We start from the raw sequence: 12,975 nt of genomic DNA on the forward strand, positions 1-12,975 counted from the left end.
CAAATGATCTTCACTGATGTCCCCATTTACAGGAATATAAATGAATTTTACAAGAAAAGACAACTACAGATGAAGCCCCTTGAAAGTTCCCATTCAAGCTGAAAGCCAGCTGAATGGCAGCTGACTCCCAGCCGGCTGCCAGCCGACTCAGCAACCCCCTCCTTCTCCTGGGCGTGTCTATCTTTTCCTGTAAACCCACCTATTCATTGTAATACAGGGTATGACCAGGTGATGGCGCTTCTGTCACAGAATAGCCCACATATTCTATGAATATTTACTGGTCATCCGAACCAGTAAACTTACTTACTACCTAACATAACCCACTGACTTTTTATATGCACGCACCACAACTTAGAAAAAATATTTTAAATTTCAAGGAAGACCATGACTGAGCAAACAATGTGCAGACACAGATACATGACTATCTTGAATAAAAAATGCGGAGTGTCTATTTGCACCCTAGACGTAGCCTATAACAACGTGAAAACATGGCGGATATTCATCTTCCACGCCAACAGAAAAGGGCGAATTTAGAAAGGTTTCATATCTTATGTTTGTTCTAAAGACATTTCTGGCGGGAAAGTTGTATTATATTTTCATAATCTTTCCTCAGTGAATGCATACAAGCGTAACTTTGTCAGTTAGACACATTACAACGTCGGACCGGAGCGGTGGCGTAACGGGCAGCGTGTCTGTCATTAGTGCGGGAGACCTGGGTTCGAGTCTTTGCAGTAGCAGTTACTTATTGACAATGTTTTCAGCGGAAAAACTCTGCTGCATTTTCATAACTTTGTTAAGTAAATGCATACAACCCGAAAATAACTGAATTTACAACCTTCAGTTTGTTATATGATGGAAATCAAATCTTGACCGATAATTCTATGGTTCTCTGCTATGTGCCATGAGTTTAATATGTGTTTAATGATGTTCTCTTGGTTAACAGGAAGTGTGTTTGCCTGTAGAGTATTTTAAGAGTGTTTTTATTGTTTAGCAGTGAAGAAAGGAAAATGAATGGGATGTTTGTGCTAGAAAGAGAAACAAAGTGTGCGTGACAGGATTTGGCAAGAGTTCATACTGCAAAAAATCGGAACACATTTTCAAATCAAAAAATTAAATAGCCTACTGACTGATTATTTTGTTATTTGTTTTGAATCTAACACAAAAAAGAAAGAAAAATTGCTTTTCATATTTCAATTTTAGGCTCAGATCAATTATACGAAATGGAAAAACGTAAACGACTGTATTTGATTTTAGGCAAGGCAAGACAAGACAACGCAGCTTTATTTATATGAAAATGAACATTTGACAGTGAGAAATTAGAAACAAATGTAAAAACAAGGAATTTAAAGGATGATTAACCTTTCATTTGATGCTGGTTTGAATATTCTCACACAAATTATGCCAGAATGCTAAAGCTGAGAATGAGTAGTGGGTAGTTCAGCGTCTGCTAATTTGTGAATTGTAGAATTGTTGAAAAATGTGCAAGCCAACCCCGGTCTATTCAGTGCATGCTGTAAGTCAGGTAAGCCCATCCACTTTATTAGCATTATCATTGCTTAACTTTTTGTTTGGGCTTAATGGGCTATTTGGTTCCATTGCCACACAAATCACGCAAGAGTGTTCATGGCCGTTGCAACTACAGTACTTTCTGAGAAGGGGTGCGGATTTGGCGGGGTGATGATGGGTTTGGGGGGATGGTTGGGAGCCTGTTCCATTGTCTTTCAAAGCGAATGCCCCCCTCCCCCCACACCTGTGCATGTCTCATGGCAAACTGTGAATCCTTTGAATTTTTCCTCCCACGGCTCTATTACGCCTGCTCTCATTATGATCAAATTATTTTAACAATTATGTTTTATAACATATTGCCAATAAAATAAAAGTATTGAACAGACTCACTTGAGCTGAGGTTAATGTTAGCTGCACGGACAGAGACGTGTTTTCTCAAGCGAGTTCAAAGTTTTATCTATTTTACTTTCTTTTGATGATGATTTCGGAGGTAATCCGACAGGAGAAGGATTGTGTAAACCAGTCGGTCTCAACAGGGTTTACGATTGGCTACGAGAAAGTGACGTTTCGGGGGGTGCCTCGAGTGGGAGATCCCCCTCCATTCATAACCCGTTGTGCGCCAACGTCATTCATTTCATTTCATTTTGACTTTTGACTTTGTAATTACTGGATAACGGAAACCCAGTATCAGTGTCAGAATATAATAGCAGCAATAAGAAAAGAATAAAGAACAATAAATAATAAATACAAAAAAACAAAAGAACAAACAAAAAACTATAAGAACAATAATAGTAAGAAATATGTAGTAAAATAGTCGTGACATTATTTACATTATTTACACCGTCCATTGAAATACTATGTATTACTGTAAATAGCGCGTCCTGTTTTGAATCACTAGACGGGGCATGGGCTATTTCTTGGTTTGACAGTGACAATGATTTGTCAGAGGTCCTGTAAAATGTACGGTATCTTCAATTGCATCCTTCTAATGAATTAACTCAGTTTATGTCGATGGACATTATAATGAAAAGGCTAAAGGCTTAATATTAGTTTGCATCCATCGTGCTGCGTGGACTTCATTACATCTGCTGCACCGCTGCTACCACAATTATGAAATGCTAAGTTTATTGTCGGTGACTGTGACCTTCATAAAAGTCATATTTTACAAATCTGCATTATATAAACTAACGAAATTCGTTAAAGTAAGTCATTTGGCGACTTCTAAGTCATTAAACTAAGTCTTACTTTTACTGGCGTAAAGAGTTGAATCAGGACGTCTGCTTTTACTACAGTCTTTTTTACACTAGTATATAGTACTGCATACTACACAGGCATGACTCAGAATAACAAGCTTGCACTTTTTAATCATAGTGCGTTTTGTTAATTGATCGGCTGTGTTGTGTTTTACCGGCGCACAGCAGCTTCAATTGCATCCTTCTAATGGATTAAACTATATTGCACCCTTCATTAGATAGATAGATAGATAGATAGATAGATAGATAGATAGATAGGTAGATAGGTAGATAGGTAGATAGGTAGATAGGTAGATAGATAGATAGATAGATAGATAGATAGATAGATAGATAGATATACGTTATTGATCCCAAGCTGGGAAATTATAGTGTAGCAGCAGCATTACACAGACACATAGTGACGATACAGTGACAATAACAACAACATATAGTATAAGGCTACTTTATGAAGAAGGATAGAAGTAAATACAAGTTATATTAGTGTGTAAAACTAACTCGGGTCTCCTGCACTAATACCTGCGCCTCCCCGTGGACAAATGAAGCATTGCAAATGGTTTTCACTCAGGCAGTTTAGGGGCGTTTCCAGTCGGGGCCTCATTGACACGTCATCGCATTTCCCCCCTGCTTCCATTATCGGCCAGTCAAGGACCTATCAAGGGGCGGCCAAGGAGCCATCACGGAAACAGGGGAAATTTGTAGTGGCTTCATCTGTATGGTACTTTTCACACCAGATACTTTAACATATTTCAGAAAGAAAAGAACAGGTGTCACTCATCACATTTCATTTAAATGCAGTGCAGTGCCTCTGTGTTATTATGTGTGCTGTTTTACATTTTTTCCTGATCCACAATTAATGCCATTGCACACGAAACCAATATGATACATTCCCATCAGATTAATGTAACGAGGTGCACGTCTGAAAGGGGCTTTAGTTACACCTGTGCTTCTCCTGCAATATTATATCAGACTGTCTGCCACAGAGGAGGTGCACAGCAGGCTGAGATTATGCCAGGCATCCTGCTGGTATCAATATAGAAGTCTGACTTTACTATGAAAGTATATAGAGCTGCTTCAACAAGGCTGTCAGCTGCAAGGAAAGAAGAACAACAACCAAGCCCAACACCAGTGAAGAGACGTTATTACTGACTTTTCCTTCAAGGAAATGCATTTACATTGCTGCTGGAGCTCGCCGCTGTTTTGACAAATCTCCATCTTGTGTTTCTCTCCATCATCTCAGATTTCTTCAACCAGTCATATAAGGGAAGACGTCTGAGAAGTTAAGTTTTTTTCCCAATATCATGACACAATTAATTGAGATCAGCTTTGCTACAAAGGTGATCATATTCTAACATACGTTTTTTTGTTTAGTTTTTTTTTTTTTTTTAGCATTTTAGTTCTTGCACTAAATATTTTAACATACTAGTGTTTTATACTACATATCCACTGTGGGAGAAGAATCTACATCTGTCAGCTGCATATTATTAATTATAGTGATACAGTTTAAATTGAACTTTTTGGGAAAACGTACTTAATTATGACTTCAAATATGATTCTTATTAAAGGCTGCTGAGTTTAAATAATGGCTCTTCTGACTGAAAAAGTCCAGCTTAAGTGACTTGGAAGAGAATGTATTTTTTATAGAGCTATATAATGTAAATATTAAAATGGTTAAGATATTATTTTCCCTTATCGGCAACCCCCAGTTAGTACTGTCACCTCAGAAAAAGTAGGACACAGGTTTCTTAGCAGTTTGCACATTCGCCTCGTGTTCACACGGGTTTCCTTTCATGCTCCTGTTTCCTCTCACATTCTTAAGTCAGGAATGGAGACTTTAAACTGCATGTAGGTATTCACAAGTGCGAGTGACATCCGAGCCATCTGTGTTTCCTGGCCATTTCCCAATCCATCTATATGTCTCATAGGTTGAATTTGTTGTCTCTACTGTACACTTGTTTTTGTTTTTGTTTTTTTGTTTTTTAAATTGTATATATGGAGGACATCATCTCACTGCAAAACAAATTTACCTGAAGTCTGTAAAGCAGAATTTGAGAGTTAAGTTAAAAGAATGAGAGGATACATACAGCACTGAATCTGGACTGGAAACAAGACTTGAAACATGCAATTGATACCTAAACTAGAAATACCACTTTGTGGTTGTATGCCTTCGCTAACCAGTCAATTTGTAGTTTACATCCATGTCTGTCCAGACTCATATAATATTTGTAGTAAAGACTTTGAAGGAATTGAATAAAAGATATTCAGTGTATTGTCCTTGTATGTGTTAACATGCTTGGCCAATAAAGCTGATGCTGATAAAACACAATATTGTAGCCGTGACAGTGGACGATGCTTCAGATATGGATGTTGCTACAAATTCTTTAGCGTGGACGCGCGCCACACACACACACACACACACACACACACACACACACACACACACACACACACACACACACACACACACACACACACACACACACACACACACACACACACACACACACACACACACACACACACACACACACGATCTATACAATCACTACAGTTTCCGCCAATTCAGTATCCAGAGAAATACGGTCACAATCTCCCCTCCTGTTCCTGAGTTATGGTGTTGAAAAACAGCAAGAAAAGAATTTCTGCAGAAAATTGTAATGCCACATTGAAGCAGGCTTTTGACCTTTTGGATATAAAATGTCATCACTTAATCATTTTAACCTGTTAGACAATGGTGTGAAACTTTGTCATATCTATCATATACATTATTGACTTATTGCCAAAAACATATTATGTGAGGTCACAGTGACCTTGAAGTTTGATCACCAAATGTTAAATCAGTTCATCCTTGAGTCTAAGTGGACATCAGTGGCAGAATTGAAGAAATTCCCTCAATATCAGGTTCATGAGAATTGGATTATGTACGAAAATTTAGACAAGACAGACAACCTGAAAAGAAAAAACGCCTCAAGCCACAGCTGTGACAGGTAAAAAGGCATAATAATACTACTATTTTTGGATGTGATGACAACAATTAATATGTTCTCCATAATAGTGTATTTTCTCTTTTTTTCATGGTGGTACACAGGACTTAATACCAGCTCCTATGTCCTATGTTTTGAAAGAAAAAAATGAGGTAATGAACCTGGGTAAAATTAATTATTCTTGCTAACCCTTAGACATTATTTGCAGATTACATTCATTCAGTAGTGCCATCTAGTCTTTCTATACAGGTTGCTGCATATCTCTGAAAAAGCCATTTTCAGCACACCTTACCCTGGTCCTGAAAAGTCTCTAAACGATGGGCCAGTGGACCAATAAACATGGACCAACACAAACAAGTGGGCACAAAAAGAAAACGCCCCCTTGTTGACCAGGCAAAGGGGCTTCTTGTGCCTCATCAAACTTATTTCCAAGCATCGGGTTTCAGGATTGACGACGCCATAACATTTAACTACTCTCTCCTAAATCAACTGTTTGTGATTTAAACCTTTCCACAACAGGGAACATAATTTAAATCCACTTCTGTGAAATCAACTGAACAATCACAAATCTGCTTATAGCCTTATATTCAAAAAAATAAATTAATGCACTTTATTGGGAGAGATGCTTGGTTGAACATGCTAATGCACACACAAACATCACACATGTAAGCAATCACCAGCTGAGTTAGTGTTGGGTCATCTACGCTACCGGGGCGAAGGTCATTTCTGTTGCCCAAGACTTATGGATTTTTGACTTTGGCTGTACTTGTCATGCTATTTTTATCGCAGCGGGTCCCTTAGGAAGTGAGGCCATCCGCCAGAGCACTGGGGACCAACTGTTTATAAACATGCATGTGTGAAGAAGTCATGTATGTCTATGTGTGTGTCACCTCAGGAACTAGGGAGCAAAATGTAATGCAGTGCAGTGTAGTTTTGCACAATTGTGGGATTATTTGAGAGCATTTTAAAACACACACTGGGGCACAGATTTCTAAAGTACATATAATCAACTAGGTATTGAATAGGGAATGATTTCAGGCATGGCCTGGATTTTATTTTACTTCAAGGGACAATGGTAAAATAAATGGACATTTCCAATTAGATAAAGAGATATATTTTTTGGATATGTTAAAAGGAATCGCATCAGGCATTCTGACCAGAAAGTACTTGGCCCCAAGGAGACCAGCCACTCAGATGTGAGGGAATTCGCCATCTTATATGCAATAAGAGAACCAGTGTAGGACCAGAGGCACACTAACTACAGGGGTCTTTTTTTCCTGACCTTCAGACCTGATGATTCCTTTGCTTTAAGGAATGTAGCAGTGTCAAAAAAACTGCACAACTCTGGGATATCAAACACATGAGTGGATGTCAAATGCGTGCTGTCAGTGTAACACAAAGAGACAGATATGGAGGGAGAGCGGGAGGCTGAGTGGGCGTGCAGAACAAATTCTATGTAGCCATGGCGAAGGCAGGAGAAAGAGTGAGATAGCGGTGTGAGAGAGGAAAAAAAAAAAGCAATCGCTAGTTCTTAAAATGTTCATCCTCCCTCCTACTCCACATTCAACAGTCTACAGTGTGGGTGGCCGGACACTTGCTGCTTGTGTAGGGAAGTTTTATACAAGCTGACTGCAGAGGATTTCTGAACAGTTACAGTATATCAGCATCAGAAGGACGCAAATCAAAATCATCTGGACTTGTGTAAACAGGATAGCAGCTAATTACATTGCAGACTGTAAAAGCACAGTGATAATTCACACAGTTTCTGGGAAATCCCATCTCACAGTCACCCATTTCACAGCGCTGCTCTGTCTTATATCATTTAGTTGACTCATTGCCCATCTCCTAACAAAAAAATACATTAAGGGCTGGTTGAACAAACTTCAATGAGATCATATATTCTTGAAACTCACCAACACAGGCATTGAGGAACAGCCAATCAGTCCTTCTCATCCTGTTCTTAATCTGCTTCAGTTTTTTGAAATCCACCTCCAGCTCCTCTTTGCTCCCAATCCCAGCCCCTGATGCCACTTCGATCCTCTGAAAGTCCATGTTCACCTCTGACTCCCGTTTCGAGGTCGGGGGAGACCTCCTTTGACTGCTGCTACAACCCCCCACCCCACCTACCACACCCACTACCCCTTGTCCAACCACATGCCCAACAACACCCCTCCTGTTGTCCCTGTCCTGTTCGTTAAGTTTTGAAGAAGTTTGTTGGCTCTCAGGTTCTGATGCCAGTTCGATGGGTTCAGCTAGCAGGCTGTTCGGCCTGGGGTGGTCGCACACGACACATTTGAGTGCCTTGGACCAGTTCTCGTAAGTGCAGGCAGTGCAGGTCCAGTGCTGTGAATGAGTGTTGAGCCTGTTACGGTCATTATATTCCTCACAGGGGTCTGTAGTGGTGGTTGAGGGAGCAGGGCGGCATCCAGAACCTGAGGTCTGGGGTGACTCTGTGGGGCTGCGTGGTTGCTGGGTATGATGTCCTTGATGGGTTGCGTGTTGTCCGTGCTGCTGCTGTTGAGCCTGTTGCCTCTGGCACAGGCACTGCGTGCAACGGATGGCACGAGGCCAGTTCAGGTAGGTGCACATTTGGCAGGACCACTTGCTACTCGTTTCAGGTACATCAGCGATGCGCACACGGGGTCGAGCACTGGAGTCCGGACAAATAAGTAAGCTGGAGCCCCCCTGGGATGGGCTGTTGCTTAGGCCTGCAGGGTCCCACTGATGTAGACTGGCATCCAGAGCAGGGCTACTCTTGAAGGGTTCCTCAGTAATGATGGCACCCCCGCTGGGCCTCTGTGCACGGCACATGGTGCACTTGATAGCTGACGGCCAGTTCTCGTATGTGCAGTATTCACAGGCCCACTTGGCAACCAGCTCGGTCATCGTCGCACCACCACTGAGGGAGGCTTCCTGCCGTTCAGAGAGGCTCTCAGCTCGGCAGATCCACTCTCAAGGCGATCACACAGCAAGCAGTACGCTGTAGTACAAAGAAAAAAGAGACAGGGCATTTTACCAAAACGCCAAGTAAACTTACTGAACTTGACTAATACACATAATGAAAAGACACAACTAATGCATCTCATAATTCGAAATCAAACACCTGTAAGCTCAAAAGATAACAATGCAAAGAGTACATTTAAAGATTTATTTCTGCATTATAACAGGCAGAAGGCACAGCACTTAATTTATCCGATCTTCAGAGGCACATCTCTTCGGTAATGCACTGTTACATTCAACCCAAACAAAGTGTGCTTCAATACAGCCACCTGTGCCACTCAGCAGCGATTGGGTAATTTGCTGTCAAACACTTGCAAAAAGCAACAGTGCTGTTTGCTGTTGAAACCCGACACTTGCTATATAAACACATAGGCTACAGTAAGTTATATACACCAGGCAAATGTGCCCTACAAACGAGCAGAGGGAAACAAGAGACAAGGACAGATGAAACCAGACACCCAGCAGGGAGGCGCGTGACTGGTTAAGACACTTTACTGATGCCCTGAAATTGAATTCGCCCCAAAGCCTATTACCTACAAATGGAACTGAATTATCCAAAACCACATGTGCCAATGTTACAGTCTGAACATTATTAACAGCAGCTAATATACAAGTTAACATCAGCTTAGTTTACGGGGGGAGGAGGAGGAGGTGAAGAAGGAGGAGAAGGAGGGGGGCCAGCTCAAGAGATCAAATTGATTGTGCTGTGTTTACACCACGCCTCCAAGTTTACCAACACACCGTGAGAAATTCAACAGATTTGTCACGATTCATCCCCCTAAGCAGAGACGCATGATACAACTAACAAAAACTACTAAACTACACCCACTTTTTATTAAAGTCAAACAGTTTAACCCATTTAAATAAACGAAAATAAAACCAAGGAGCTGAGTTGAAATCAAACAAGAGCTCGACGAGTGTCATGTCACACAACTACAGCTAAAATTACTTCTTCTTTACTAAAAATAAAACTCACTATAACACGACTCACGGAGCGATCTAGCTGCTTGTTACCTTACATGACAACTAGGCTTTACGTTTGCTCGATTGCAAGCCAGAAATGTACAGCCAAGCTAGCTGGCTGCTCGCTAACATTAAGGGATTATGTTTTGCTCCTCTCCTATCTGTAAGCGTATGGAGAGGCCCCCCTTTAACCAACTCTAAAAGACGGCTGAAGACCTTACCTTTTGCTCTGCCGTGTTTACACTCCTTAGTTCCCCCCCACTGCAACCAAAACAAACAGAGCTCCTACTTCTTTGCCGACACTAGCCGCATATTTACTTCTTTTTGGGGCGCCTTTTAGTTGGAAGTTGAAGGTCCATATGTGCTACCACAAAGCGAGAACCCCCCCCTCCCCCGAGTCCCGTCCCTCGGCTGTCCGCGGTGCTGCTTTTAAATCATTTTTATCCTCTTCCCGATTTCCAAACACCGAAGCTGAGCGGCTTTTAATGGCGGCACAGGGGAAAGAGAAGCAACCGAGGCAGGGCTATAAAATACACTACGAGGGGAGCGCAGAGAGCTCTGGGCCGTGTTACATTCGGAGGCAGGAGCTGGATTTACCACCTGAGTCAGCCATCCAAGCTGATTGGCTGATTTTTGTGTATTCCCTCACGTTGACCAATCAGATTCTACGTCTCTTCATTCCAACTGTTAAAAGGCTCCCGACAAAGCATAACAGACTCTAATGACACATTAATAGCGACGGCAGCTCAAGCTAAAAAAATATTCTCTTTTGGTCAGAAGGAGCCCAGCTAAGTTAAAGTATAAACATGTTTGTTTTTAAGTCGTGCAATTCCTTATTTGTGTGCATCACAGGCAATCAACCACGTGGTATATCTTCAAAAGGGATAAGAGGGTGATGTCATCGTTAAAATACTGCAGCAAGCAGTCTGCAGTAATGCATGACAGCCCTGAGCAACAGTTCTCAACGGGAAATTATTATTATTAATATTATTATTATTCCTATTATTGACGGGCGTTTATGCACCCCAAAAAGCTGAGGTTAAAATTTAATTTGCAACATATTTATATTTTTGTTTTCATTTGTTTATCGGTGAAAATGTATGCATGGGTGCAACTACCGTCCTACTCCAAAGTGATGTCATTTACACATGCGCCAGTAGGTTCCGCGCATACAAAAAAAAGAAGAAAAAAATCTAAAATAGATGTATGGTTAATGGTTTTTCTACAAGCCCGTGCAAGGATTTGTACTAACTGTACAGTCAATAGACAGGTTTTACGCTGTGTTATTAACCTGCAAAACACATTTCCTGTCAGAACAAGAATGCACTTATATATTGTACATTATCAGAGCATGCATAAACCACTAGAACATTTCAAAGTGGTACTCAATTTGCTATAATAAGAAACAACAAGGCACATAGTATCACATATGCATGTCTCATTTATTATCCCCCCCACCCCCAGTTAAAGAACCATATTCTCTGTGCTCGTCCAAACAAGTCCTTCGTCTACTTTCGTCAAGTACACAAATCCAGATGAAAGCAGAGAAGATCTAAACTGTGCACTGGACTTTGTGCTTCAGGGAGGTGTTGATGTTGCAACTGCCCACATGGGTAAGGAAGGGAAGGGTCACCCTATACAGTAAGAGTACATGAGTGTATTATTTGTATTATGTTGGAACTTGAAAGGTATAGGATCCTAACAATGTCAGCCCTCTCATGGTTTATACCAGTGGTCCTCAGCTCCAGATCCCCATTGGTTTTCAATTAGGTCAAGTCAGGGTTTCACCTGGGGATGAAGTGTAAACTACCTGACAGGACCAAAAAAAAAAAAAAAACCACACTCAAAAAGTGCCTGAGGACCAGGATTACAAAAGAGGACTTACACTGAGAACTGCTGCTCTATACCACCACAAAACTGAGACAAGCTTATAAAGTAAGTGCTGTTTAAATGCAACCCCCCCTCCCTTATCTACTATACATTCATTATTAATTTCCTCATTAGATTCCAGTACTCAAAGGAAACCACACTCCTAACAAACTGATTTTGTCATTTCTTAACATTGTGTGATTGAGTTACTCTGGGTGAAGTAACATTTTGAGTGCCAGTTCCCGATAAAGTGATGCATTGGCATTACACATCAGGGCAAATTAAATGACCCTAAGGCAAAAAAACATGACATACAAAACAGGCTGTGTAAATAAAGTGGAGCTTGTTCGCAAGGCAATGCTTCTCCCAACATTTGACCACCACAAAAAATGTCTTCATTTGCAAATGACCCACTGATCACCACGTTAAAGCCTGTCATATGAAGTATATAAATGTCTGCCCACGCTGAATATAACTGTCTACAACAGACCGGTTCATGCAAAGTACGTTCTACATACAGCTCCCAATCCATCTACACCTTATAACTCAGTTTTCTTCAAATGGCCCATTAGTCACACTCAGCATACCTTGAAGGGTGTATCAATCGCCCGACTTTAGTTATAATTCCAGTTTCAAATAATAACACAAGCAAAGTCACAGTTGCAATCGTGAGATACAGGTCCACTTAGAAGACGCCAGTGAATGTAAAAGGAGACAACGGCTTCAGGAAGAAATTAAGATTGTTTCAGGTAGACAAAACACCACATTATGGGAAAAAAAGAGGCAAATAATCTGCAGGTCGAAAAACAAAACAAAAAATAAAGCTGGAAGTTGATTATTGCAAACACAATACAGTTTGTTATCATGTTACCCCTCACGATACATCTGTGAATGTGTTCTGTGTACAGATAGAAACTGCCCTGAGTGGAAGGCACTATATACTGTAGCAAGGTCATAATGTTTTCATCACATTATCCAGGTCCATACATGTAACGTTAACCCAACCAGGTCAGAATACATGAGGTCTGCCGTCGACTATGCCAAGACAGGAAGGTGATCTCACACTCTCTGTTCCCAAGGTTACAATTCAAACTCTACAGGGGGTATCAGCCTTCCATGGTGACTTTAATAGAGAACAAGTCAGTGAGAAGTGAGCTTGAAGTGGTTATATGATCACGGTCAGTAGTATTGGAAACAACCAGCACTGTGAAGTGGAAGTAGCAGCCAGGATTTTATATGAAGAAGGACAGACAGATGCAGTTTTTTTTAAGTGGTAGCTCTCTGTGTTGCAGCAGCAGAAGGGAACCTTAAGCATCTGGTTAGTAAAGCTACAGTACATTGTTTTTGCCCTGTGAACCCCGTATAACACACAAAATCTGAGCCGAGTTCAGCTCAGGGTGGTT

At 41.0% G+C, this 12,975-nt stretch overlaps 1 protein-coding gene across 1 annotated transcript in view; it reads right to left on the reverse strand.

Annotated features, from left to right (window-relative positions):
• Positions 1-10,181, reverse strand: part of zranb1b (zinc finger, RAN-binding domain containing 1b) — a 28,239-nt gene extending 18,058 nt beyond the window's left edge. The window contains exons 1-2 of the mRNA XM_062430788.1: positions 9,925-10,181; positions 7,654-8,720 (exon numbers count right to left, since the gene is read on the reverse strand). Coding sequence (XP_062286772.1) covers positions 7,654-8,626 — 973 coding nt within the window. The 5' untranslated portion in view covers positions 8,627-8,720; positions 9,925-10,181. The remainder of the gene's footprint in view (positions 1-7,653; positions 8,721-9,924) is intronic.
• Between the last annotated feature and the right edge of the window lie 2,794 nt (positions 10,182-12,975).

The sequence above is a fragment of the Scomber scombrus genome, chromosome 12, assembly GCF_963691925.1.
Source record: "Scomber scombrus chromosome 12, fScoSco1.1, whole genome shotgun sequence".
Taxonomy (NCBI): Eukaryota; Metazoa; Chordata; class Actinopteri; order Scombriformes; family Scombridae; genus Scomber; species Scomber scombrus.